This window comes from Mytilus trossulus, chromosome 12 (genome assembly GCF_036588685.1).
Source record: "Mytilus trossulus isolate FHL-02 chromosome 12, PNRI_Mtr1.1.1.hap1, whole genome shotgun sequence".
In the NCBI taxonomy this organism is placed as follows: domain Eukaryota; kingdom Metazoa; phylum Mollusca; class Bivalvia; order Mytilida; family Mytilidae; genus Mytilus; species Mytilus trossulus.
Window position 1 is genome coordinate 59,169,194 of NC_086384.1, and position 27,445 is coordinate 59,196,638.

The 27,445-nt window shown below is 32.7% G+C and overlaps 2 protein-coding genes across 4 annotated transcripts in view; one reads left to right on the top strand and one right to left on the bottom strand.

The window, feature by feature from the left end:
• Positions 1–312: 312 nt before the first annotated feature.
• On the bottom strand, positions 313–18,299 carry LOC134692949 (peroxisomal membrane protein PEX14-like). Of its 2 annotated transcripts, XM_063553595.1 has the most exons (9): positions 18,160–18,299; positions 15,470–15,523; positions 14,735–14,819; positions 11,633–11,770; positions 10,689–10,783; positions 10,081–10,281; positions 8,724–8,815; positions 6,295–6,535; positions 313–1,663 (listed from the first exon to the last, which is right to left on the bottom strand). In XM_063553595.1, exons 1-9 carry the CDS (start codon positions 18,181–18,183, stop codon positions 1,505–1,507), a joined length of 1,089 nt encoding a protein of 362 aa, XP_063409665.1. In that variant the 5' UTR covers positions 18,184–18,299; the 3' UTR covers positions 313–1,504. The 2 variants fall into 2 exon arrangements, with proteins under 2 accessions (XP_063409665.1, XP_063409666.1); XM_063553596.1 differs by lacking the exon at positions 11,633–11,770.
• A 6,320-nt stretch (positions 18,300–24,619) lies between these two features.
• The window catches only part of LOC134692950 (uncharacterized), a 28,778-nt gene continuing 25,952 nt past the window's right edge, over positions 24,620–27,445 (top strand). For both annotated transcript variants that reach the window (XM_063553597.1, XM_063553598.1), the window contains exons 1-2: positions 24,620–24,757; positions 26,211–26,344. In XM_063553597.1, the coding sequence (XP_063409667.1) occupies positions 24,693–24,757; positions 26,211–26,344 (199 nt within the window). In that variant the 5' untranslated portion in view covers positions 24,620–24,692. The remainder of the gene's footprint in view (positions 24,758–26,210; positions 26,345–27,445) is intronic.

Sequence of the window (27,445 nt, forward strand, 5' to 3'; positions counted from 1 at the left end):
GAAACTTTAGATAAAGCAACAATAATCGCACTAAAAACTGGGGTTGATATTCAGTGCTCTGGTAGCCGGATCCTGTTCCACATGCAGCTCCTATTGTGTTGCTCATGTTAATTGGTACACACCTTCCACTTCTGTAGAATTTTGTACTATTTGAAGTTATACAGGAACTTGTCCCTAATCATGTTAGTCAATTAGAGTTATTAAATACTGGTATTGTCACAATCATACCAAATCTCTTTTTTTGTTCATTTGGTATGATAAAAGTCTTCTTGAAAGCCAAAATACACAAAATGTATAAGAAAAAAAACACAATTCAAATATAAATATTTATTTTGCATCAATATTGAATTTTCAATGACTCAATAAGCTACAAATAGGTTTTCTTTCTTAATATAATTCTGCTTAATACATAAACACTTGAGGCATTCAAATGACAATACATAGTTCAGATACCTATATGATACAAACATTGGAATATCTTGGCAGAAGAAAATCTGCTCTGATTGAAAGTGAAATCTGACAGTTCTGCATTTCAGATTATTTTATTCTATATATAATTCTGTGTGGATTGGTACTACCTCTGCCCAGATATTTGCATGTAAATAACAAACAATACATCAATGAACACATATGTTTAAATGCTAGAAAGGTTGACATACAGGTTAAAGTTATTCTTAATTGTTATTTAGTGAATCTACCGACCATAAATCAATTATAAAGTAAAATGCAATACACAGTATTACAGTCCAGCTTATTTCTATCTTTCTCTTTAAAAGCAAATCAATCTATGTCACTTGTCTGTAGTTATACATTTGGGGTTCTTGAAATGAAAAATAAAAGCAACAAGAATGTGTCCAAAGTACATGGATGCCCCACTCGCACTATCATTTTCCATGTTCAATAGACCGTGAAAATGGGCAAAAAATATAATTAGGCATTAAAATTAGACAGATCATATCATAGGAAACATTTGTACTAAGTTTCAATTTGATTGGACTTCAACTTCATCAAAAACTACCTTGACCAAAAACTTTGATGAACGAAGGGATGAACAGACGCACAGACCAGAAAACACAATGCCCCTCTACTATCGTAGGTGGGGCATAAAAAAGCCTTAGTGCAGTGAAAACTGTATCTTTGCATAAGGTAGATTTCAATTGGATGCAGCTCATCTTGTAATATTAAAACATTGAAAGATTTGATAAAGGCAATGGAAACATTAACAAGTTAAATTAAGAGACCTTTGCTTGTGATGGGATTAATGAATTGTTGGGATACAACCTTCTGTAATATACAGACATTATTAACAAGAATGGTGTATGGGGAGATGAAAAACAAGATAAAAGTTTAAATAAAAATTTAAATAAAATTCTCATAGGAACCAATCTTTTTTCTTTTAGGTTTTGTTCAATAAGAGGAAAAATAACAAACATTCAAATATACAAAATTTCTGTTACATTTTCTCTTTTTTAAACTATTCATTCTTTTTCTTAATAAATCTTGTTTAATCAACCTCTTCGTTATCATTTTCCTCCGTTGATTTTATTTGTAAATTGTTGTCCTCTGATTGGTTCAGAATATCACTCACGTCTGTTTTGATTGGTTGAGAACTTTCTGATATGTCAACATTTGTAGTTTCTTCCATGCTGAAATTCACTTTTACCTGAATTTAAAAAAAAGTAAGTTTTATATGCAATTAAAATCTGAATATATGCATAAAAGAAAACAGTTTCTCAATATGAAAGTATTCTCATGGAATGATTTGAAGAAAAATTATAGGGTTTAAAGAACCTGTAATGCTCACCTTGGTATATGTGCATATTTAAACTGTTTTGGTGATGGTGATGTGTTTGTAGATCTTACTTTACTGAACATTTTTGTTGCTTACAATTATCTCTATCATAATAAAACACAAAATTTATGAAAAATTGTTAAAAATTGACTATAAAGGACAACAACTCCTCAAGGGGTAAATTGACCATTTGGTCACAGTGGCTTATTTTTAGGTCTAACTTTGCAGTTAATATTGCTTGTTTACAGTTTATCACTATCTACAATAATATTCAAGATAATAACCAAAAGCTGCAAAATATTCTTAAAATTACACAATCGGAGGCAGCAACCCAACATCAGGTTGCCTGAATGGTCTAAAAATTTAAAGCAGATAGATCTTGACCCGATGAACAATTATACACATGTCAAATCTGCTCTAAATGCTTTTGTTTCAGAGATATAAGCCAAAATCTAAGATTTAAACCCTATGTTCCATTTTTAGCCATGGTGGTCAACTTGGTTGGTTTGCTGGGTCAGCGGACATTTATTTTAAATTAAATACCCAAATGATGATTGTGGTCAAGTTAAATTTGGCTAAGTCGTTTCAGAAGAGAAGAAGTTAACAAAGACGATGGGCGCTAAGTGATGAGAAAAGCTCAGACTTTAACCTCTTGAACTACTTACCATGGTTTCAGCTAATTGTTATTTCCTACATTTAGTTTAAACAGATTTATTTATAAAAGTAGATTAGGAAACAAGTTATTGAAACTTATGTTAATCCCTTTCCACTTTGAAGGAGTGAGTGCTGCCTTGTATATAGTGGCATTAGCCTGCTCTTTTTCAAAATCTACAAGGGTGTCTTTTAAGGGCAAGAGATATGGCTCTCTACACTTTACTCATGAAAACCTATAAACTTTCAAAATAAATGTTATGGGCTGCTGCAATAGATAGATATATATATATATTGACACTTGACTTTCTGACTAAACTGTTTTCCATTTAACAAACTGTTTTTAGTCAACAACTAGTACATGTAGTATTTGGACCATGTTATGTGTAAGACCATCATGACTGTTGGTTGTAGCATGGAAGTATTATATTGCCAGGAACTCCAACAAGCAGATCTAGACTTCCAGTAAAGACCCATCATTGTTACATTTGGTTGATACATTCAAAAATACCTACCGTTATCTGGATGATATTTTTTCGTTGAATAATCCAGAGTTCTCTAAATATACTTCAGAAATTTACCCAAACGAACTTACTTTAACTTAATCTAACATAAACAGCAGCAGTTGTCCTTTTCTAGATTTAGACATTTCAATTTCAAACGGGAAACTTCACACTAAAATTTACGACAAAAGAGACGATTTTTCATTTCCTATTGTTAATTTTCCTTTTTTAGACGGCGATGTGCCTTTGGCTCCATCATACGGTGTTTATATATCGCAACTCGTTCGGTTTGCCCGTGTGTGTTCTGATGTCAAAGATTTTAACGAACTTAATCAATGCATCACTGGTAAATTGTTGTGTCAGGGATTTCGATACCATAAATTACTTAAAACTTTTACTAAATTCTTTCATAGATACAAAGATTTGATTAGTAAATTTGGCTATACCTGTAGAAAGCTTATTAAAGATGGTATTTCTCATCCTAAATTTTATGGTAATATTGTACTTAAAGCGAGGAAATCACTATGTGATCCTTGTAAACTCATCGAACCTTTAAACAAACTTATAAGTAAGGGTTATCGTACCAATATTGTAATTAGATCTCTGAATATAGTTCACATTGGCACTAATATTGATTTTGTCATTAGCAAATTAAAACATAACTAAATTTCATTATCTTTTGAGGCGAGATGTATAGGGGACACAGCCACGTTAACTTTTATTTCTATAGAAGTCGCTCTTCACTTTACTACTACCTGTCGATACATTTATTTTTGGCATTGCACAAGTCATGTCTTCTTTGACTATTAATGACGTTAAAATACTAAATCCCTGTGATGTGTTTTAGTCGATTTTAGTCTCTGATGCATGATTTTTTACTATTAATTGGTTTTGGCTTTTAACTAGCTGTCAGTAACTGCGAGTACTCTCAAATCGTATGTTCTTGTTAATTCGACCTGTTGATACTGTTTATAATGCTTTTTTGTCATTTTTTATTTATATGGATCTTGGCTGTATACCAGCTTTGATTATTTGTAATATCTTCAATTTTTCACTTATTCTTACAACATTTGTATAAACTTCAAGATTATAAAAAAACGTTTTTTTTCTAAAGTGAACATTGATTGGTTAAATATTTCTCAGTGTGTTTGAATTTGTTTGATAGCCTTTTGGTCATGACTGTTTGTCTCTAATATTTAATTAACTGTGCATTTGTATTCAGATATCGCAGATCAAATTTATTCGTTCTTTGTGTAATCATACGTTTTTTGATTGAGTTAAGTCTGCTAATTGATATTTTATCGTATGTTTTTATATGTTGTGATGTTATGCTATTGTTTCAGAAAAAGGGAGAAGGTTTGGGCCCATTAAAACGTTTAATCCCACTGCAAATGTTTGCACCTGTCCTAAGTCAGGAATCTGATGTACAGTAGTTGTCGTTTGTTTATGTAATATATACGTGTTTCTCGTTTCTCGTTTTGTTTATATAGATTAGACCGTTGGTTTTCCCGTTTGAATGGTTTTACACTAGTAATTTTGGGGCCCTTTATAGCTTGTTGTTCGGTGTGAGCTAAGGCTCCGTGTTGAAGGCCGTACTTTAACCTATAATGGTTTAATTTTTAAATTGTTATTTGGATGGAGAGTTGTCTCATTGGCACTCACACCACATCTTCCTATATCTATTCAAACGTTTATAGTGCGATGCCGCAAAATCTTTAAGTATCTGTTAATTAACTCGACATGTCTTATGGATGCATGGGATCCTCTCAAATTTTTGGAACCTCGTGAAAGATCGTAATTACGGAACATACCGAAATAAACGGATGTGTACTTAATTGTCAAGGAAATGACATTAACTGACAGTGTGAATGACAAATATGTCAATATTTACTGGTTTTGCTGCTTACAAACAAATAAAAAAGAAATGAAACAAAATTCTTGCGACTGTTTTCAACACATAGAAAAAAATATAGAAAAAAAACGAGTAAAAATACTCAGAAGCAATACACATTTAAGTATAAGTACAAATGTAACAATCAATCTTAAAATAGTAGGATTTTTCATTCATAAGAGGGTTGTTGGCTAATCACCCGTAACTGTATATTTTAAGCTTGAAAATCATAAAATTTTCATGTAAAACAAACGGAAAAGTTATCAGTAATAATTATTGATATTTCGGAACTGTTTAGCTTTTTTAAAAACACACCAATAAATTCAAATGTGATTTCCATGATAAAAAAAAATAACTGCTCATACCCAATTATAGTGATCGTTCTTTAAATGCATTCAGAAATATTTAAAGCCATCCGTAAAAATAAATCTGTCAAACATCAGAATATTCTCAGACTAGGTTGAAATAACTGAATGTTAAGATTTGTGTACAACCAATTATCATAAAAGGTGTAAAAATTAATCTGATTGACTCGTAACCTGATATTGCTATATAGAGGACATCACATGTGTGTAATTATTAACATCTTTTAGTCTTTAAAATATATTTGATAAGTAAGTTAATATCATTTTACGATGTTTACGATAGGGAAAACCATATATCTTTGCGTTGTACACTCGATAAGAGTTTACGGTCTTTTACTTGAAATTTAAGTTATCTGGTGCCATCTGGCACACTTCACGAGCACCACATTATTTTCTGCTAACACTCTACTACAGACTCATTTAATTTTTATAACACAATAATTTCCGATTTTCTAGTTATAATGATAAAAATATATCTAACAAAACTAAAAATAATCTTAACTTCTTTCCAAATATAGTTAATTTTCTTTTGTCATTCTGTGAAATATGGACCCATTTTTAGATTGTTTCAGCTGTAGTTTTTATTTATTGAACAGAAACAGGTGTGGTTGTCCATGTAGCGATTCGCAAAAAGCCACAGGAGTTTCCGTGTTTATTTACATTGGTAGGTAGACAAGCCCTTCGATAACAGATCACGTGATAAGATCAGTTTCTGTAAACTTTACAGGCGACAGCGGCATCGCAGATACCCCACAAAGGAGTTATCACGTACTTGACAAACTGAGACGGAAGCTTTTATTTTCTTAAAGAAATCAGTGGGATCCGAATGTGCTAATTTTTCGTTGGAGTTCCTGTCAATATAATACTTCCATGGTTGTAGTTAGATGGTTTTAAAGTCTTATTTGTTTTGATAGTATTTATTCAAACTTGTCATTGTTTAAATGGCAAACCCACTTCATATATATATATATGAACATTTAAAGCTTACATGTAGCACAACAAGTCAAAAATATAATAAGACAGTCATATCTGTAAAATACGACCTTTTTGTTATCCTTTTTATATATATAATCTATTTATTAAAGAACTTACTTCATCATTATTTTTTCCATCTGTTCTATCAGTTTTATTCTGATTTAAGTTTGCTTCATCAGACACTAACGTGGCATCCACACTAGGTTCAGACATTATTGTGGCATCACGCTCCACTTCTGACATTATTGTGGCATCCCCACTAGGTTTGACCATGTTTGATTTGCTGGTAGGACTAGAAGTCTGACTGAGTTGCCATGCTGGCAGTGATGATGAGGATGGTGTTGGTGGGAACTGTCGTCTGGTAATAAATATAAACATTCATTTTTTGGGGGTTAAATTTTTTGTGGTTTTGTCTCTATATAAAATTTTATCAATGTTAATGAGGACTTAGTTTTGTAGTTTCAAATAAATGGAAGTGATAGTATAAGTCAGTTAAATTTTCTTGAGGGTTTTAGTTTTGTGGATATATCCTTTCTACAAAATAAACAAAATTAACTCCTCCACGAAAATTTCTGCTTTTACAGTATCTTTTAAGACCTTCATTTCAGAGATGATTTTTGTGGGAAAGCATATTTGGTTGAGAAATGGATCTTTCTTTAAATCACCAGGTTACTTATTTTTTTCAATAAAATGAAGAAAAAAATATCAAAAAAAATACTTTGTCTAATTATATATGATCCCGCATTGTTAACACATATTTTTCATATACATTTCAGGTTCATTGGTTAGAAATATATCAATTTCAAGGATATTTTTTACCGACTTAATTTCTAGAGACTACATAAAACTTATAAGTTATAAAGTGTGCTAGTGACCTAATTTGATATATGTAGGGTCAGTAAATTCCATATGGGGTGAGTGCGAAGCTTCAAAATTTTGCATTAGGTCACTAACACATTATGTAACAAATTTATCTAAACAACTTAGGCTTAAATTAAAATATTGATTGTTTGGCCTTTACCGACCGACCCTATAAATTCGTTGCGCCTGAAAATCTTTTATTTGTATTTACCAGCAAGATTTTATTTTATTTTATTTTTTCGTTCCTACCAAAAATCTTATATTTGTATTTCCCACTCAAAACTATTTTATCCGGAATTCTCGGGTTTTATCTTTAACGTATAAGGTCCAGTCCGTTTGGTATCACCTGAGCGTTTGACATGAACACTTGCATTTGAAGTTTCAAAGCATTTGTTTGAAATCGATGTTCAGCATGTGAACGCTTCCTGAAATCATGATATGACCTACGCTACTCTGTACCTTTATACTTAAAGAGCAGGGTTCATTTACAAATAAGTTCGCTTGATACAAAATTATCAACGTGTATACAAACTAATTTGTGAACGGACACGTTTGTATTCTTTGTAGGGATGGCCTTTTGTGATCCGCAGATCAGGATGATTATGTTAACGATGCCGCTATATTATTTATTTCTGATTTGAATCAAAAGTGACAAAACCCTGTAAAGTGGAGAATATCGGGCAGTAAAATAGCCAAGTTGTCCATACAGATCATTTATAAATGCGATGTAAAATACGTGACAATTGTCAGAGTTTAAGTCTTGTAGCATTTTTATTGGAAACAAAGGCACACACGATGTTTTTTAACACTCTAGGGACTTTTTCTACTGGTTATGTATGTCTGTCCGGACATATCTTATCAGTACAAAGTCATCTTTTACAGAAAATCTTAAGTTAAGCATACAAGGTACGTAGTACAGAATATAAGTGCAAGTTCAAACTCTTCAAAGTTCCGTGAGGCATATGAACGTTGAAGATATGCGGCACAAGTGAGCTCCATATTTTGATATTTTAAAACAAAATAGTACTGTGCATATGAATTAGCTTCACATTCTACGTGATATTTTTTTTTATACTAATAGTCCCAGAAAACTTATTTGCAAAAAAAAACGGACACAAATGACATTATGCAGAGTTTGTATCTATAAAATAAAATATTATACCTACCTGCCTACCCATGACAAATAATATACCGAGCCAAGTTATTTTTTTGGGTAAAAAAATAAAATATTTTACCTACCTACCTACCCTGTTTCAAAACGTAGGGTCGGAAAAGGGCAAACAAACAATATTTTAATTTAGGCCTTAACGTGTGGTAGTTAGACTTGTGACCTATTAAAGTGATCAAGTCTTCATTACCATTAAGTATTAAGAACCTACTTCCATTGGTCAATATACACAAAAATCTCAACAATAACAACTTAACTTTAAATGTGTTTTATGAATTTACTTCAATCGTTCATCATCAATTCCATCGTCTTTGGAAACCTTTAAGAGTTTTCCTAAAGGGATGTAACACCACTAAAATAAGCCCTGCCAGCAAACTTAATATGGAATATACACAGTCTCCACTCGGTTGCTTCTAATCAATCATATTCCTAGAAATGTATAGGTCAGATAAAAGAACTAATCAGAAAAATAACAATGATGTAAAGTGTTTTGTTGTTTATGATATTATATTGTTACCTGTTTAATAATAATCCTTTAACAGTTTGTAGCTCTGACTTCATTTCTGTGGCAAACTGTGACTCGTTGATATTACTCATTGCTGTGGAAGACTGAAATATCAGGACATTCTAAATTAAAATCAGGACATTCCAATTAAAATCAGGACATTCTAATCAAAATCAGAACATTCTAATCAACCAAATGTTTACAAATGTTAATAATTTTATCACAGTATAACAACTTATAATAATATAATGTAGATATATACGCTATTCAACAATTTTAAAAAGGACATTCTTATAAACCAAATGTCTACATTAATAACTTTTATTACAGTATAACAACTTATAAAAATATAATGTAGATATACGCTATTTAACAATTTTAAAAAGGATAACAACACAATATAAATTCATGCTTCAGAAAAGCTTTTCCAGATTTTTTATCCTCAGGAACACTCAAACCTGAATATTTGAAAGCCAAGGATGTATAAGTACCAACAATGTGGAAGAGCTATAAAGGTAAAAAGTATCAGTCAAATCCATCTAAGATCAACTTTGTTTGATGGAGTTTAAACCTTAGTTTCTGTAAAATTTCATAATTAATTTTATAAAGGGACAATTTTATATAATTTCTGATTTTGGTGTTTTTCATGTTTTTGCAAATTTTGGAAATTTCTGTGATAGAGTAATGCCATCTATACTTTTATAAGGACATTTATTTTGTGTCCTTTTCATGTCATTTGCTATTATGATATGGCAAAAGAAGCCATGAAGCCTGCAATGATAATCTGTTTAAGAAATAAATGTATAGTGTTCAATTTTATCAACATCATTTTTATTATTTTTATGATCTAAACTCAACTTTTAAAATTTGTATTGAACTGTTAGAAGAAAGATAACAAATTGAAATTAGTGATAAGAACAAATAAAATTGAGAATGGAAATGGGGAATGTGTCAAAGAGACAACAACCCGACCAAAATAAAAAAACACAACAGCAGAAGGTCACCAACAGGTCTTCAATGTAGCGAGAAATTCCCGCACCCGGAGGCGTCCTTCAGCTGGCCCCTAAACAAATATATACTAGTTCAGCGATAATGAACGCCATACTAATTTCCAAATTGTACACAAGAAACTAAAATTTAAATAGTACAAGACTAACAAAGGCCAGAGGCTCCTGACTTGGGACAGGCGCAAACATAGATTTGTATATGAAATTTCTAAAAATATTTGGCAAGTGGAAGAAATATTCCTAAATTAGAATCATGTTACATAAAAGAACAATTCTACAAAATATGCAGTTATAAATCTGCATGTCAAGACTCATTTCAAAACATAATATTTCTGCTTAAAATATGCTTCGCTTTAACTTGCCCTTTGTGAGTAGACTTCATGTGATATTGCCTGTACTTTCTCCTGATTGGTTGACATAGTTTCCTGCATGGAGGTCAAGGTTAGTTGAATCTTTGACAAAGTCTCCACAATGTTTTTTTGAAGCTCTATCACCATGCTCTCAATTTTATCTAATCTGTCTTCTGTCTTTGGTTTACCTAAAATCCATGGCAGTAAATATTCCTACAAAATAAATAAATAATAAACATTATAGTGTGTCATACATCGTTAACTGTAAACAAGTTTTTTATCACAGCATCTTCACACATTACATAAAATTGAGAATGATGATTTAAAAAATGATCACACTCATTATTGTTTATATTAACTGTAATAATTTGTAAAGATGGATGAAATAAGACTTTCAAAAACTCAAAATAACTCAAAATGTTTCATTGTTTACAACCTGTTAAACCAATGTCTCACTTCTGGTTAGTGCAATGAAATCATTTGAGAAGTTTATCAACACTAAGACAATGTATGTTATTTTTACTTGGCAATTGCTGTGGAAAAAAGGGTACTTCATTTTAATAAATATATACATATATATTTACTCAAAAATATCTCTAAAAACAAGATTTTAAGCTTACCTTGAAAAATTTATAGGCAGCATAACTTAAGCCTCCTATTAAAGCTATTGTGTGTAACACATCTCTTATCTTTAGTAATGTACCAACAGGGGGCGCTGAAAATAAATATAAAACAGGTCTGTAAGCAGAATAGGACAACCCTACAAATAAAGCTCATCTTTATGAAGTACCAGCAGGATGACAGGGGATGCTTAAAATAAATATTGTAAGAATATCTGTTAACTGGGACAATACCCCTAATGCCCCTTGAAATGAGGAACCCCTAATGCGCCTTGAAATGAGGAACACAAAAGTCATGTGCAAACAAAAAATCTCTGTGTAGTGATATTTGACACATTTCTATTATAAACAAATGACTGAGCTGAACCATTAGAGTTAATTTAGAAAATAAGGGAACACAGAATAAATGTGTAAAAACCATGGAGCTATGAAATGTGTTCAAAGTATTAAAATTTCAAAGAACTTATTGTGTTAAAAATGGGATTTTTTACCAAGAGGAGCCACATCGCAAAAGGATACTCGGGGTTTGCTAAATTACGGAAAAATGAATCACACTTTTACCCCGAAAATTTAACCCCATATGTAAAAATGTCTCAGCTTCGAAACAAGCCATCACACATACGCAATTTTACGATATGGGCTGAGCAACAGAAGAAAACATTACCATTACGGCCTATGGAGAAACAATTGCGCATATTGCCCCAACTGTCCTATTATCTATCAAGTTGATATATAGGTGCCTGTATTCCAGGAGGCTGGGGTGGGTATACTTGGGTAGGTTTATCTGGAGGTACACCCGACCTATAGATAATTCTATTTACCTGACTGTTGGTAGGGTATCACTGCTCCAGGTATTGGTGCCTGTATTCCAGGAGGCTGGGGTGGTTATACTTGGGTAGGTTTATCTGGAGGTACACCCGACCTCTATAGATAATTCTATTTACCTGACTGTTGGTAGGGTACCACTGCTCCAGGTATTGGTGCCTGTATTCCAGGAGGTTGGGGTGGGTATACTTGGGTAGGTTTATCTGGGGGTACACCTGATCTTTCTACAGCAATTTCTATCTCTTCTTTTGTGAGGCCTGAAATATTATATTGCCATAAAGAAATAAAATTATTTGTTTACAAACATCACAGATTATCTATCAATTTCAAATTTCAAAACTAACTTATACATAATAACAATAAAACTAAGGTTTCAACTTCATAAGGTAAAGTTGAACTTGGAATAGTTTATCTCTTCTGTTTATAAAAAAATATTAAATGCTTTGTTAGTAATATGAAAATTAAATATGTCTAGGAAATATAACAAGAGCCTGAATCGATCACCTTATTTTTTTTGGTTAAATCTCTCATCAATGATTATTTTGGCTTTTCAATTTATTCAAATGTTCTTTGAATCGTCCTTTTTTCTTCAAAAGCAAAAAAAAATCAATTTCTCCTATGTTCTATTTTAACCATAGGAGCTATGTTTCTTGACATACAAGGAAATAAAATATAAAATTTATACTAGATACTCTGAAACTCATTTAGCCTAAGTTTGGCTGAAATTGATATAGCAGTTTCAAAGGAGAAGATTTTTTAAAGTAAGTCAACATGATGAACAAATTGTGAAAAAAGTCTTTAAAGGGCAATAACTCCTTAAGGGGTCAATTTACAATTTTGGTCAAATTGACTTATTTGTAGATCTTACTTTGCTTAACATTTTTGCTTTAACAGTTCATCTGTATCTATAATAATATTCAAGATAATAACCAAAAACTGCAAAATTTCTTTAAAATCATCAATTCAGGGGCATTATACCTGAAAAACCAGTTACCCAATTCGACTGAAAATTTCAGGACAGGGAGACCTTGACCTAATAAATACTTTAACTTCTTGTTTATTTACTCTAAATGCTGCAGTTTTTGAGATATAAGCCAAAAACTGCATTTTACCCTGTGTTCTATTTTTTAGCCATGACGGCCATGTTTTTTAACGAAATAGAAAATAAAACACAAACTTTATTTTATACACCCTACTGATCATTCAGTTGAAGTTTGGTTGAATTTGGTTGAGTAGTTTTAAAGGAGAAGATTTTTTAAAGTTAGCAAATATGGTGAAAAATTGTGAAAAATTGTCATTTAAGGACAATAACCCCTTAAGGGCCTTCAGGCCAGGTGAGCTAAAAACTGCTGACAAGGTACAATAACATTTACTTTACTGACAATGTGCAATAACATTTACTCTACTGACAAGGTCCAATAACATTTACTCTACTGACAAGGTGCAATAACATTTACTCTACTGACAATGTGCAATAACATTTACACTGCTGACAAGGTGGATAAACATTTACTCTGATGACAATGTAAAATAACATTTACTCTACTGACAATGTGCAATAAATTTAACACTGCTGACAAGTTTCAATAACATTTACTTTACTGACAATGTGCAATAACATTTACTCTACTGACAAGGTGCAATAACATTTACTCTACTGACAAGGTGCAATAACATTTACACTACTGACAAGGTGCAATAACATTTACTCTACTGACAAGGAGCAATAACATTTACTCTACTGGCAAGGTGCAATAACATTTACTCTACTGACAAGGTGCCTGACAATGTGCAATAACATTTATTCTACTGACAAGGTGCCTGACAATGTGCAATAACATTTACTCTACTGACAAGGTGCAATAACATTTACCCTACTAACAAGGTGCAATAACATTTACTCTACTGACAAGGTGCAATAACATTTACTCTACTAACAAGGTTCAATAACATTTACTCTACTGACAAGGTGAAATAACATTCACTCTACTGACAATGTGCAATAACATTCACTCTACTGACAAGGTTCAATAACATTTACTCTACTGACAAGGTCCAATAACATTTACTCTACTGACAAGGTGCAATAACATTTACTCTACTGACAAGATGCAATAACATTTACGCTACTGACAAGGTTCAATAACATTTACTCTACTGACAAAGTCCAATAACATTTACTCTACTGACAATGTGCAATAACATTTACTCTACTGACAAGGTTCAATAACATTTTCTCTACTGACAAGGTGCAATAAAACTTACACTGCTGACAAGGTGCAATAACATTCATTTTGACATTCACTCTACTGACAAGGTGCAATAACTTTTACTCTACTGACAATGTGCATTAATATTTACTCTACTGACAAGGTGCGATAACATTCACTCTACTGACAATGTGCAATAACATTTACTCAATTGACAAGGTTCAATAACATTTACACTGCTGACAAGGTGCAATAACATTTACACTGCTGACAAGGTGCAATAACATTTACTCTACTGACAAGGTGCAATAGCCTTCACTCTACTGACAAGGTGCAATAACATTTTCTCTACTGACAAGGTGCAATAACATTTACTTTACTAACAATGTGCAATAACATTTACACTGCTGACAATGTGCAATAATATTTACACTGCTGACAATGTGCAATAACATTTACTCTACTGACAAGGTGCAATAGCATTCACTCTACTGACAAGGTGCAATAACATTTACACTGCTGACAATGTGCAATAACATTTTCTCTACTGACAAGGTGCAATAACATTTACTCTACTGACAAGGTGCAATAACATTTACACTGCTGACAATGTGCAATAACATTTACATTGCTGACAATATGCAATAACATTTACTCTACTGACAAGGTGCAATAACATTTACACTGCTGACAATGTGCAATAACATTTACTCTACTGACAATGTGCAATTACATTTACTCTACAAACAAGGTGCAATAACATTTACTCTACTGACAAGGTGCAATAACATTTACACTGAACATGTTAAATACACTGATAAATACGGTGGTCACTTCTGGTTTACATCAATTCTCACTTCTAATACTACCTTTCTTCTATAAGAAAACATTTTATTTATAATCCTACCTTTTCTCTCTAAGAAAGCTTTCCTTTGTGACACAGGACTTTATAATCCTACCTTTTCTCTCTAAGAAAGCTTTCCTTTGTGACACAGGACTTTATAATCCTACCTTTTCTCTCTAAGAAAGCTTTCCTTTGTGACACAGGACTTTGTTGAACTTTAGGGTTCTGTAAAAACTTTATTGCTGTTGATATCTGAATAAAAAACACACAAACAAATAACAATTCTATACATCATGTACATGTACATGCTATATATACACAGAAGTGTATTTTAGGCAAAAAATGTCCATATGCCATGTATGCAATTACAAATCTAAATGGCCACCTACCAATGAATCTTTGAAGTTGGCAACTAAATCAATACCCCAGAAAAGTAAACTGCATTAGATCTTTATATGTTTTTCTCCAAAAACATGAAAGAGTTTCTTTAACAATAATCTAATTTTGGATGTAACGCGTCTTCTGAAATGCTGACGTTATTTTGTTATGGGCCCATAGACATAATTAAGTCATGTGACTGTGACGTCATCAACATTTTTTCATGGTTTAAAACGGAATTTAGAATTAAATCATAAGAAAAGACTGTTATATATATTTTTTCTGTCATTTGAAATAATATAAAAAATGTGGTGCACACTGTTAAAGAACCTGCTACACGCGTTATTCAGTGTGCACCACATTTTTTATGTTATTTCTTCATAGACATGATAGACAGAAAAAATATTACAGTCATTCCTTAATTATGTTTAAAATAATCTACAAATGATCTAAACATCAAGCTACTGACACGACTGACACGACTGAGAGCATCGTCTTAAAAATCAAATCAATAGTTGTCTTACCAGCTCTTCTCTTGGTCCCTCAGAAGGAGCTAAAACATCCTTGGATAATTCAACCTACAAATTAAAAATAAAAATTATGTACATTGATATTCAACATCATGGCCAATTCTCATTATTAGAATTATAAAAAAAAAAGTTGTAAGGGTTCCGCGGAACCCAGTGTCTCGCCTACTTTTGCTGTAAATGGCAGGCTAAAAAAATCAATAAAACTATTCCTCTTAATACAATCTTTTGATTGTAAGAAGCTTCTGTCCAAGTTTGGTAAAAATCCAGCATAGTGTATGAATCTAATAAATGCTTTAAAAACTTTAACTGCAGACTTTACATGTATGTAATGTTAACTGGAAGAAAATCTAAGTCCATTTAAAAGTAAAATACGGAAAAAGTGGATTTATTATTTTTACAAAATTTACTTCTGTATACTATCTTACATGTCTTATGATCATAAATAAGCTTCTGTCAAATTTTGGTACAAACCCAGGATTGTTTAAGAAAGTTATTAAAATTTTAAAAACTTTAACCACAGAGTGAATGTAATGTTTCCCAGCAGAAAAAACTAAGTCCATTCAAATGTAAAATATGGAAAAAATGGATTTATTTTTTTACAAAATACTTAAGGATACTATCTTATGATCATAAACAAGCTTCTGTCCATGTTTGGTAGAAATCCAGGATAGTTTAAGAAAGTTATTAAAATTTTAAAAACTTTAACCACAGAGTGAATGTAAAGTTTCCCCGCAGAAAAACTAAGTCCATTTACAAGTAAAATATTGAAAAAATGGAATTTTATTTTTACAAAATTTACTTAAGGATACTATCTTATGATCATAAACAAGCTTTTGTCAAAGTTTGGTAGAAATCCAGTATAGTTTAAGAAAGTTATTAAAATTTCAAAAACTTTAACCACAGAGTGAATATTTGTGGACGCCGAAGACGATGACGACGGAATGTACGATCACTTAGTCTCGCTTTTTCGACTAAAGTCGAAGGCTCGACAAAAATGATTTTGTTAAACATGTTAGATCCTAGAATGTTTGTTCCAAATCCTAGAGTCATTTCTTCTTTTATTTTTGTTCTCAGAAAGGTAAAAGTGACACCTCCTGAATCAATCTTTATCATGTTTATCCAATGTTTGTGAAAATAAGCATTTTGTAAAATATTTATTTAACATGTTTAAGGCAAACTAAAGTAAGCAACTGGGAATAAATATTTTATTGCACCACAGGTAAATTATGATGTTGTAATTGTTTTAATGCCATCACATGGTAACCCCCTATGGATCCATATGGTACAATATCCCTATATTCGCCTCCGATTGAGGAGCACAACAATTGTTTGTAAACAAAAATCTCTGTGTAGTGATATTGGAAAGTTTTCAATTTTTAACAAGTGACTGAGCTTAACCATTTGTTTTTATCTGGAAAGTATAGGACCTTAGAATAAATGTGTAAAAACTATGGAGTTATTATATGTATTCAAAGTATTAAATTGTCAGACATTATTGTGTGAAAAAAGGGACTTTTAACCATGAAGAGCCCATCTCGAAAGGATTTTCGGGGTTTACTAATTTAAAGGAAAATAAATCACACTTCCTACCCCAAAAATTTATCCACAAATGTGAAAATGTCTCAGCTTCGAAACAAGCCATCGTAAATATACAAGTTTAAGATATGGGCTCAGCTAGAGAAGAAGACGTTACCATTACAGCCTATGGAGAAACAATTGCACATATTGCCCAATATATGGGGTTAGTAAATTTAATATGGGATTCATGGCATCTCTTCCAGTGGCAGATCCAGAACATTTCCTAAGAGGAGGCCCACTGATTGACCTACATGTAAGGGGAAAGGCACTCAAGTCATGCTTCAATGATTCCCTTTATAATCAACCAAATTATTTCCATAAAAAGGGGTTGGGGGTGATCCCCCCTCCCCCTGGATCCGCCTATGACATCTTATGTTAATTGTATTTCATTGTTGTTGTTTTTAAGCGCAGCATGTAAAGTACAGTGTTTGATAAGTTCAACATAAAGTTCACTACTGACCCCCTACAGAAAAAGGAGTGTGGGTAAAAAAACTTCACCTTTGTGGAGTTTAAAAACCCTCTAAAGGCTCTATGGATCCATGGGCATGGGCTGCAATTGTCAGCATGGTCAGTAGCAAACATGTAACTTATATACACCTTATCGCTATTCCCCGCTGACCCATCCGGTTGAACTTTTGACGTCAACAACAATCACTTTTCCATTGTGGCGTCAGATATTTTGTTTTATGACGTCAACATTTTACGGGAACCTGTGTGATATCAAGCAATGGCGGACAAATAGCGATAAGGTGTATTATAATGTCATCACTCAGACATGTCAGAGTAAATTCATTTTTGTAAACAGAGACAAAATGGTAAAATAAAAAAGTTGAAGCCACAATTCAAAAATTTTATCCAATACATTATGAGCTTGGACAAAATTTCTGAATCGACGTCGAGGTAAGGCGTCAAAAAAATAAAAAGAACTACAGTAGGCTTGGACTTTGAACTTTAACAAAACGACAAAAGTCAACGAAGAGGGAAGTTTTCAGAGCTTTAAAAACATTAATAAAACGTATGTGTATTCAAACAATGTATCTTGTCTTCGTGTGTAACTGACAACACATAACTGCGACAAACATAAGTGTGGGAAAGAAAAAAGTAACCTTTCTATTTGTTTCGTCTGTCATGATTTAATCTGGTTTTGATGAATTCTACAGACACAAAATATCACATATTTTGAACCAGGAACCAGATCTGTAATAAACTACCTAAAACCCTGTATTAAGTTTGGAAACATCTAATACATTGATTTTGATCCCGATGTAGGTGTAGATCTTTAATCCCGATCTTATAAGGATAATGAAATTAATCCTTTAACGATGGTTACTTATTTATTTATCTATGTTTTAATGAGCACCTGTATATAGGATTTTAACTTTCTCAAAATGTAAATATAATTAAATTTTCTTTGGACTTTCATGCGCAACACGCAGTGGCAAAATAATCAGACAGTTAATTGCGGACTGAGAAGAAGAAGACATGTTGATCTTCCCTGAGGCAATAAAAATAGAAAAAAAGAAAGATACAAACAAAATAAAATACATGTAATACTGTTTAAATATTATATACAAATGTATGGGGCTCATGTACATATAGCAGCTTAAATATTAATTAACTAATATGCTTCCAATGATAATAAAAACAAAACAAAAACAAAAAGATTCAGCGGCATGCACTTTTCACCAAAAAAATCTTCAGATTAAAAATACTCATAATACTCATTTAAGTATAACTTGCTTGCGACTCAAATTTTAGTAAGATTATTTGTGAAAAGTTGCTGGTTTATTCATTCTGTACAGTTGGGAAAAAAACTTTAAACATTCAATCTTAATTAAAGAAAAAAAAATCAGAATTAGGGCTTGATAAATGAACATGATGAAGAATAGATATAGGAAGATGTGGTGTGAGTGCCAATGAGACAACTCTCCATCCAAATTACAATTTAAAAAGTAAACCATTATAGGTTAAAGTACGGCCTTCAACACGGAGCCTTGGCTCACACCGAACAACAAGCTATAAAGGACCCCAAAATTACTAGTGTAAAACCATTCAAACGGGAAAACCGACGGTATAATCTATATAAACAAAACGAGAAGCCTTAATTAGTTTAAACAGTATATATCAATGAATAATACAACAGCAAAGTATAACAGTGGTATATGAAATAGGATTCAGAAACAAGTTAGGAAAAAGCTTTTATAAATCCGCCTCCTTATGCTACCTGAGCGAATACTGTATAAAGATTAGTATATAAATAGGTTGCACTTTATAAATACAGCTGTTTCACAAAACACTCCTCTTTTTGGAATACATTATATTCATAGATCATAGTAATGAAGATTTTTCACGTACTGGTTCCCAGATATGATGTCTATGTTTCATCTTGTAGAAACATAATTTGGGAATGTTACCAATAAATATACATATGTATGTCACGCCTGAACCACTTTAATAGACAATCCTATATTATCTCAGATAAACCAGGATTTTCTCAGATAAACTAGGATTATCTCACTTTTTTACATCATACATATGTATTATTTGTATAACTGTCAAATTGAAATCTGTGGTCCATCTAAAGCCAAGTAGCGGTAGCACGAACTTTTAGTGTAAGTTTAAAGTCTTATAAGTTCGAGGCATATACACGTTGAAAATATATCGCACAGCCCTATAGTTTGACCTTTGAAAAAAAATAATAGTGCATATAAACTTTCCATCCTATATTATTTTTATCCAAAATTCATAGTAAATGTGGAACAGTTTTAGTCGTAAACGGAGTTCCTAAGGGAAATTGTATAGTTAATATTTACAGAAATGCAACCTATAAGCAGTAAATTTATCAGATAAATCAGGTCCTGAGACCATTCATACAATGTTTAATATATAGTTAATTGAAGTCTGGAGCTGGCATGTCAGTTAACTGCTAGTGTGGGAATTTATCGCTGCATTGAAGACCTGTTGGTGACCTCCTGCTGTTGTCTGTTCTATGGTCGGGTTGTTGTGTCTTTGACACATTCTCTGTTTCTATTCTTAATTCTAATGTCCTAAGTCAGGAACCTGATATTCAGTAGTTGTCGGTTGTTGATGTGGTTCATAAGTGTTTTCCTCTTTTTGTAGATAGATAAGATATTTTATTTCCAATTATGGGCCCCAAAGGGCATAAACATTACAACATCAATAATTTTTTTTCATAATACAATACAAACAATGAGATAAAAAAAAAAAAGTTAAACGAGAACTATTTAAGTTCTTAAAGAATACGTAGATAAAGAATCTATAGTATGTTTTTTTTTTTTTTTTTAATACTGATGCATTTTATTGCAAGTGTGGTTGATATAGATAACAAACAAGTAGCCCAAAAAGAAAAAAAGAAAAATAGATATCCACATATGTATAGTACACAAAAAGTTGGAACAATTAAATATATAATAATTAGCCAAAAAGAAAGTAGAAATTAAACATGTCCATGACTCATCCTGTGTTAGCAGCAAATAGGAAAGCATTATGGTTTCCTAAAGGCAGCTGACACCAGGGGGCGATACCTTATGGGCCATAGGCATGTAAAATGTGTGTAAATGTCTCTTTCCTACCTGTATCAAAAGCAAACAAGGAAGCATCATAGGTAACTTGAATGCAGTTGATACCAGGGGACGATGCCTCGAGGATATAAGAGAACATTTGAATAAATAATATATCTTAACAATTATTTTTTTTTTTAATCGGCTAGTATGTTTGTGATATTCAGATGAATATAATTTTCTATGTCCAATCAAATGTATATACACACATAGATTTCCTTTAACTAATCTTCACTAAGGAAGATGTTTGTATATAAAATTACATATTATTTTAAGTAACTCAACATTTTCTACACTAAATAACCAGATAATTTTGCTTTGACTGTTCATATGATTAAAATAAGAATTATATTGTGCAATACTAGCTAACATACAATTTCTATAATCCTCAAATTTGTTACAATCAAATAGAAAATGAGCCTCATCTTCGACAGTATTGGAAGAACATTTATTACATATTCTGTTAATTCGGGGAATACCCTGATATCTACCTAATTCTATTTGTAATCTATGAGAAGATACACGTAATTTAGTAAAACTTCTTCTAAGTTCAAAATTCTTGATCAATGTTAGATATTTTTCAAAACCAAAATTTGTTTTATATAAAAGGTAGGTTTTCAGTTTACTGTCTGAAAATTTATCTATTTGTTTTTCCCAACAGCTAATAAACAATATTGATAGCTTGGTTTGTATATATTTCTTAAATTAAACCGTTGTTTTCCCCGTCTGAATAGTTTTAAACTAGTAAACTAGTAATTTGTATGTTACTTACTTTTTGAGATAATTTGGGTCGAAATTTGCATATTTGGAAGAAAATCCCTGTAATGTCATAAATTATGACTTTTAAAGAAAGTAACAATACTTTTGAACGAAAAGTCATAACTTAACCGGGTTTTCTGTAAAATATTCCCTTGATCCATGGCATCAACAAACTGAAACAAGTTTAAGGTTATATCAAATCATCATGTTCCGGATTTAGATTTATTTCCGAAATAAAGAAATTGACCATATTTTTGCGTCTTTTCGGAAGTGCAGAAAAAAATTTGATCGTTGATTTTTTCCTGAAATTTTGGCGGAGTGTTCTTGAAACAGTACTTAATTGATTGCAGAAGAAAAAAATTGGGGTCCATGTGCTTGTTTTTTCAATAAAAGCCATGTACCTTATTTTTTTATGACGTCTGTCAGTATGGCGCTAAATTACGTTAAATTAAGTTTAAATCGCAACAACGTCGTGTAATCATTCCCGCCATACACGAGTTCGCTGTCAAGTATATGCAGGTGTTTTTCAAAGCGTTGATACTTATAAAAATTTATAAGATGGTTAATCATAAAATGGAAAAATATTTGTGCTAAAAAGAAAATCTGATAGAAGTATAAAGATGCATCTCCGTTCGACATTAGTTCTAAATTGCTTCATGTACTGTAAGAGGATAGACAACATTATTGACATGACAAAATGTGAACCAACTATAAATAAAGTGAGGCGATACCATAAATTGACAACAGTATAACCTTCAACAATGACAAAACCGATACCGTATCGTCAACTTTAAAAGGTCCCGACGTACTTTGATTTTTTTTACATTCAAAAGATAATCATCTTTCAAATTTAAAATATAAGTAGTACTTCTTGTTTAATAATAAGAGCTGTTTTGTGCAATTTAACTCATGCCATTATTGCCTCAATCGACCGAAATGAAGTTGTAATATAATATTTCATAGGAAGTACAGCAGCCGGTATAAGAGAATAATATTGAACGATGTCTTTATCAATAGATAAGTTACATAACCTTTGTTACGGCGTATACGTATGAATATTGGCGTACTTGTTTGTCTGGAAGTAGAGCTATATTTAAAACACTTTGTTCGTCTGTCCAATCGTCTAACTATACGACGAGTTTAAACGTGTGTACACTTTCTGATCTGTCTGTCTGCAATTGGTCTACATTTGCCGATACTTCAATTGTTATCTCTCAATACATTGAAGTGCAATAGGGACAAGCTTATACAAATAAGAAGACGTGGTATGAATACCAATGAGGCAAATCTTAATCAGAGACCAAATGGCTAAACGACTATAGGACATCAAACGGCCTTCAACAATGAGTAAACCCCATACCGCATAGTTAGCTATGAAAGGCCCCTACATGACAATTGCAAAACAACTCAAACGGGAAACTTACGGCCTGATTTAAGTACAAAACAATGAACAAACTACAAATATGATGAACAATACCGAAAGACACCATTTAATTACAAGCCCCTTTAACAGCATGTGAACGGGCGTTTTCTCGATTTGGTCTATTACATCCAGTTTCATATACAAAAAGATTACAACCAATTAAACAAACTAATGTGTGACAATTCTGCATCTATTGGTAATAGTTTGCTTAAATTCAAACCAAAAACGACACCAATAAATTTGTATGCCCCACCTACGATAGTAGAGGGGCATTATGATTTCTGGTCTGTGCGTCCGTTTGTCCGTCTATTCGTTCGTTCGTCTGTCCGTCTGTTTGTTCGTCCGTCCGTTCGTCCGTCTGTCCCGCTTCAGGTTAAAGTTTTTGCTCAAGGTAGTTTTTGATGAAGTTGAAGTCCAATCAACTTCAAACTTAGTACACATGTTCCCTATGATATGATCTTACTAATTTCAATGCCAAATTAGAGTTTTTATGCCAATGTCACTAAACATAGAAAATGATAGTGCGATTGGGGCGTTCACGACTGAGGACACATTCTTGTTTTGAAATCTTTTTAATGGACTTTTATTGACAGTTTTTCTACATACACATACAATATTATATGTTTTTAAAATATCAATTAAAATCGGCAATTTTTTTTATGTACCAATTTCAAGTCCAGAACAGGATGAGACACTCTCTTTATTTATTATTTTATTTACGAATAGGGGTGTTATACGACCTTGTCCACCAATGAGGGTCTCGCATATGCAGTCGGTTTTGTTATTTCATTGACAATCTGTTAAATTTGGTCTTACAATGACAATTCTCCGTAAAATTTGGAGGCTGACAATGCTAAACAAGAAAAGAAAAAAAAAGACACAAACTTAACTATTTTGATTCTGATGTTTTTCAATTCAAGATAGTATTATTTACTTCGAATTCATTATCAATAAATGGAAATAACTGTTCTCGTCATGAAAAATATTGCACAGCTGTACAACACGCCGTAGTAATGACTTTTGTGTATGGATTTCAACACCAAAACCGATTCGGCCACCCTACACGCCATAGATTTTGTTATTTTTTATCATTGATCACGGGTTCATACGTTTTCTCATTTCTTTAAGTTTCATTAAAATTACATTTGGATGTCATACATGTGCAATTAAATATTTGCCGCCGGACGTTTAGCAGCTACCAATACTCATAATTAGCTATTGCAGGTCGTTTTGTACCGAATTGTGTTATTGGTAAAATGTTTTTCAGCATGTTAGTTTAAGCAAGAATAGTAAGATAGACCCCAATCCTTGCAATTTTTCTTTCTCTACGTTGAGCAGATTCCTCTGGGCCGTGCAGTTTTGAAAGTTATTCAGTGCCAGACTAAAAAGCTCCACAATTCTTCTTCCGTCTTTCCATGTTATACTGTCAGTACTCTCTTCTGTGTCTATCACCATTTCTTCAATTTCGTTATGCAAAATTGTATTTGATTTATTTTTGTACATCTCAAGTATTTCTCCTTTTAAAAATCTCACTGCTTTTCGGCGTATTTTTCCGTCTTTTAAAAACGGCATGGCCACTTTTTTAGCAGGTACTTTTTAGAAATTCGCGCAACCAAAATTAATGACGTCAGTGAATATTCCGCGAAATATGACTTCTTTTAAAGCAACGTCGCGAAATGTTAACGTTTTTATTAGAAACATCGCGAAATTACAACGTTCTGGCTACCAACGTCGCGAAAACAACACGAACAGTTTTGAAAACGTTATTATCTGCCCCTGCTACTGTATCGTATTCCCTTAGAAACAGACATCACAACAGGACAGAGAAAGCAGCCATGTAGGCTTATAGTAGAGCGAGGGACCAGACACAAACACAATGTTCTATACTCTGGAAACTGTTCTGATTCCTGATCTCTATCAAATAAAAAAGGAATTTGATCTGTAAGTATTACGTCCAGCTTATTTTCTTAATAATTATGACCCGATTAGTTGTATGACTCTGTCAACATATCAATCGTAATAAAAGTAAACCAAGAAAAGACATTCGGTCGCACAAAATATATAGAAATGATATTATCATATGTAAACTTTCTATAGAAATAACACAATGTGTGTACATGTATGATTCTGTCAGCAGGTCCGAAACCTGTATTGTATTGCAAGCTTTCTATTAAGTAATCACATTATAGAAAAGACGAAAGAATAAAAGATGACGTCCGAGATGCTTTTCTTGATTTACCGTCATTAGGAACGCTTAAAGCCGAATACTTGAAAGCCAATGTTGTATAAGAAGAGAAACAGTTAAGTAGTTGAAGAGCTATATAATCATGGGTATCTAACAATATACTAGTAGCCAAATCCATATAAAGTCAACTTTTCTTGGGGGAGTTGAACAATCAGTTTTTTTTTTATTGTAATTCAAAAATGTATATAAACGGACAATTTTAGTAAGGTTTGCTATTAATCATGTCAGTATAGAACTTCACGTATTGTGAAACGGAAAAGGGATAATCGTGAACAGAATTCTATCACTTTTTTATAACTTGCATAATGTCCCAGCTAGGTTATGGGAAGGGAATGGCTCCAGCTTTTTTTTAACCCCCGCCACTTTCGGTTTGACCATGTCCTAAGTCATCTTCCCTAGCCAAAGGTTAATATCCACTTCAAGTGGAGAGGAGGGAAGTATATCGTTACCCTTGACTACTAAGTGATCCCAAGATAGGACCTAGAGTCGGTTTTACAAAAAAAGCTTACGACTTAGATTGATCGTAAATATACTGAATTGTTCATGACTTAGGATCAATCTTAATCGTAAGTGGTTTTGTGAAATCGACTCCAGTGGTTGTCGTTTGCTGCTTTATATCATAAATATTTTTCGTTTTCTGTTTTGTACATAAATCAGACCGTTATGTTACTCGTTGGAGTTGATTTACAATTGACATTTTGGAGCTTTTTATAGCTGAATTCGCAGTATGGGGTTTTCTTATTGATGGACCATAAGTGAGTCCCAACCCTTAGCTGACGAACCATAACCGTCCCTTAGCATAAGCTAACCCGACCTTACAATTAAAGACGCCACTGTTCAGCTCGAACATATACCAAACAAATACGATGTACATTCAATATAATATGTAGAAAAAAAATGAAAAAAATAAGAGAAATTACAACTATTGGTGAAATTCCCAAGTTTATATAAATGACTGACTTCCATGCAGCTACATTGTGTATATTGAGTATGATTAATGATTCTAGGGTAAAATATTAATGAGACAGAACCTTAATTACTAAAAGAAACAAATGACACATAAAGGTTCTTATATTTCTAAAATACACTAAAAGGAATTTTATAAATAAATTCGACTAGATACATAAATGATCACTCACATTATTTCAGCATTGATATAATAGAATGGTATAGTCGACTTCTACTAGAACATGTAACAAAACCTCGTCATCTACGTGGACTTCCCCTGTCACTGTTTGTGTTAAAAGATATGTATGGTATGAAGAAACGGCTGAGAGAATCACGTATGTAAAATAGTATTGTTCGTGCATGTTAATAGTTTTTATATCCGTAGGAAAATAATTTACTCTAATAACTATTTAGCACATCCTCTATCCGCCACGTGTTTATAAGATAGAAAAGAAAGGCGAAAGATACCAGAGGGACATTCATTCAAACTATCTTCCTATATCTATTATAAGTTGAAAATAAACTGACAACGACATGGGTAGAAACTGACAACGACGTGGTAAGAAACTGATAACGACATGGGTAGAAATTGACAACGACATGGGTAGAAACTGATAACGACATGGGTAGAAACTGATAACGACATGGGTAGAAAAGGACAACGACATGGGTAGAAACTGACAACAACATGGGGAGAAACTGACAACGACATGGGTGGAAAAGAACAACGACATGGGGAGAAACTGACAACGACATGGGTAGAAAAGGACAACGACATGGGTAGAAACTGATAACGACATGGGTAGAAAAGGACAACGACATAGGTAGAAACTGACAACGACATGGGTAGAAACTGATAACGACATGGGTAGAAAGTGACAACGACTTGGGTAGAAAAGGATGACGACATGGGTAGAAAAGGACAACGACATGGGAGAAACTGACAACGATATGGGTAGAAACTGATAACGACATGGGTAGAAACTGACAAGAACATGGGTAGAAACTGATATCGACATGGGTAGAAACTGATAACGACATGGGTAGAAACTGATAACGACATGGGTAGAAAAGGACAACGACATGGGTAGAAACTGATAACGACATTGGTAGAAACTGATAACGACATGGGTAGAAACTGATAACGACATTGGTAGAAACTGACAACGACATGGGTAGAAACTGATAACGACATGGGTAGAAACTGATAACGACATGGGTAGAAAAGGACAACGACATGGGTAGAAACTGATAACGACATGGGTAGAAAAGGACAACGACATGGGTAGAAACTGACAACGACATGGGTAGAAAAGGACAACGAGATAACGACATGGGTAGAAACTGATATCGACATGGGTAGAAACTGATAACGACATGGGTAGAAACTGATAACGACATGGGTAGAAACTGATAACGACATGGGTAGAAAAGGA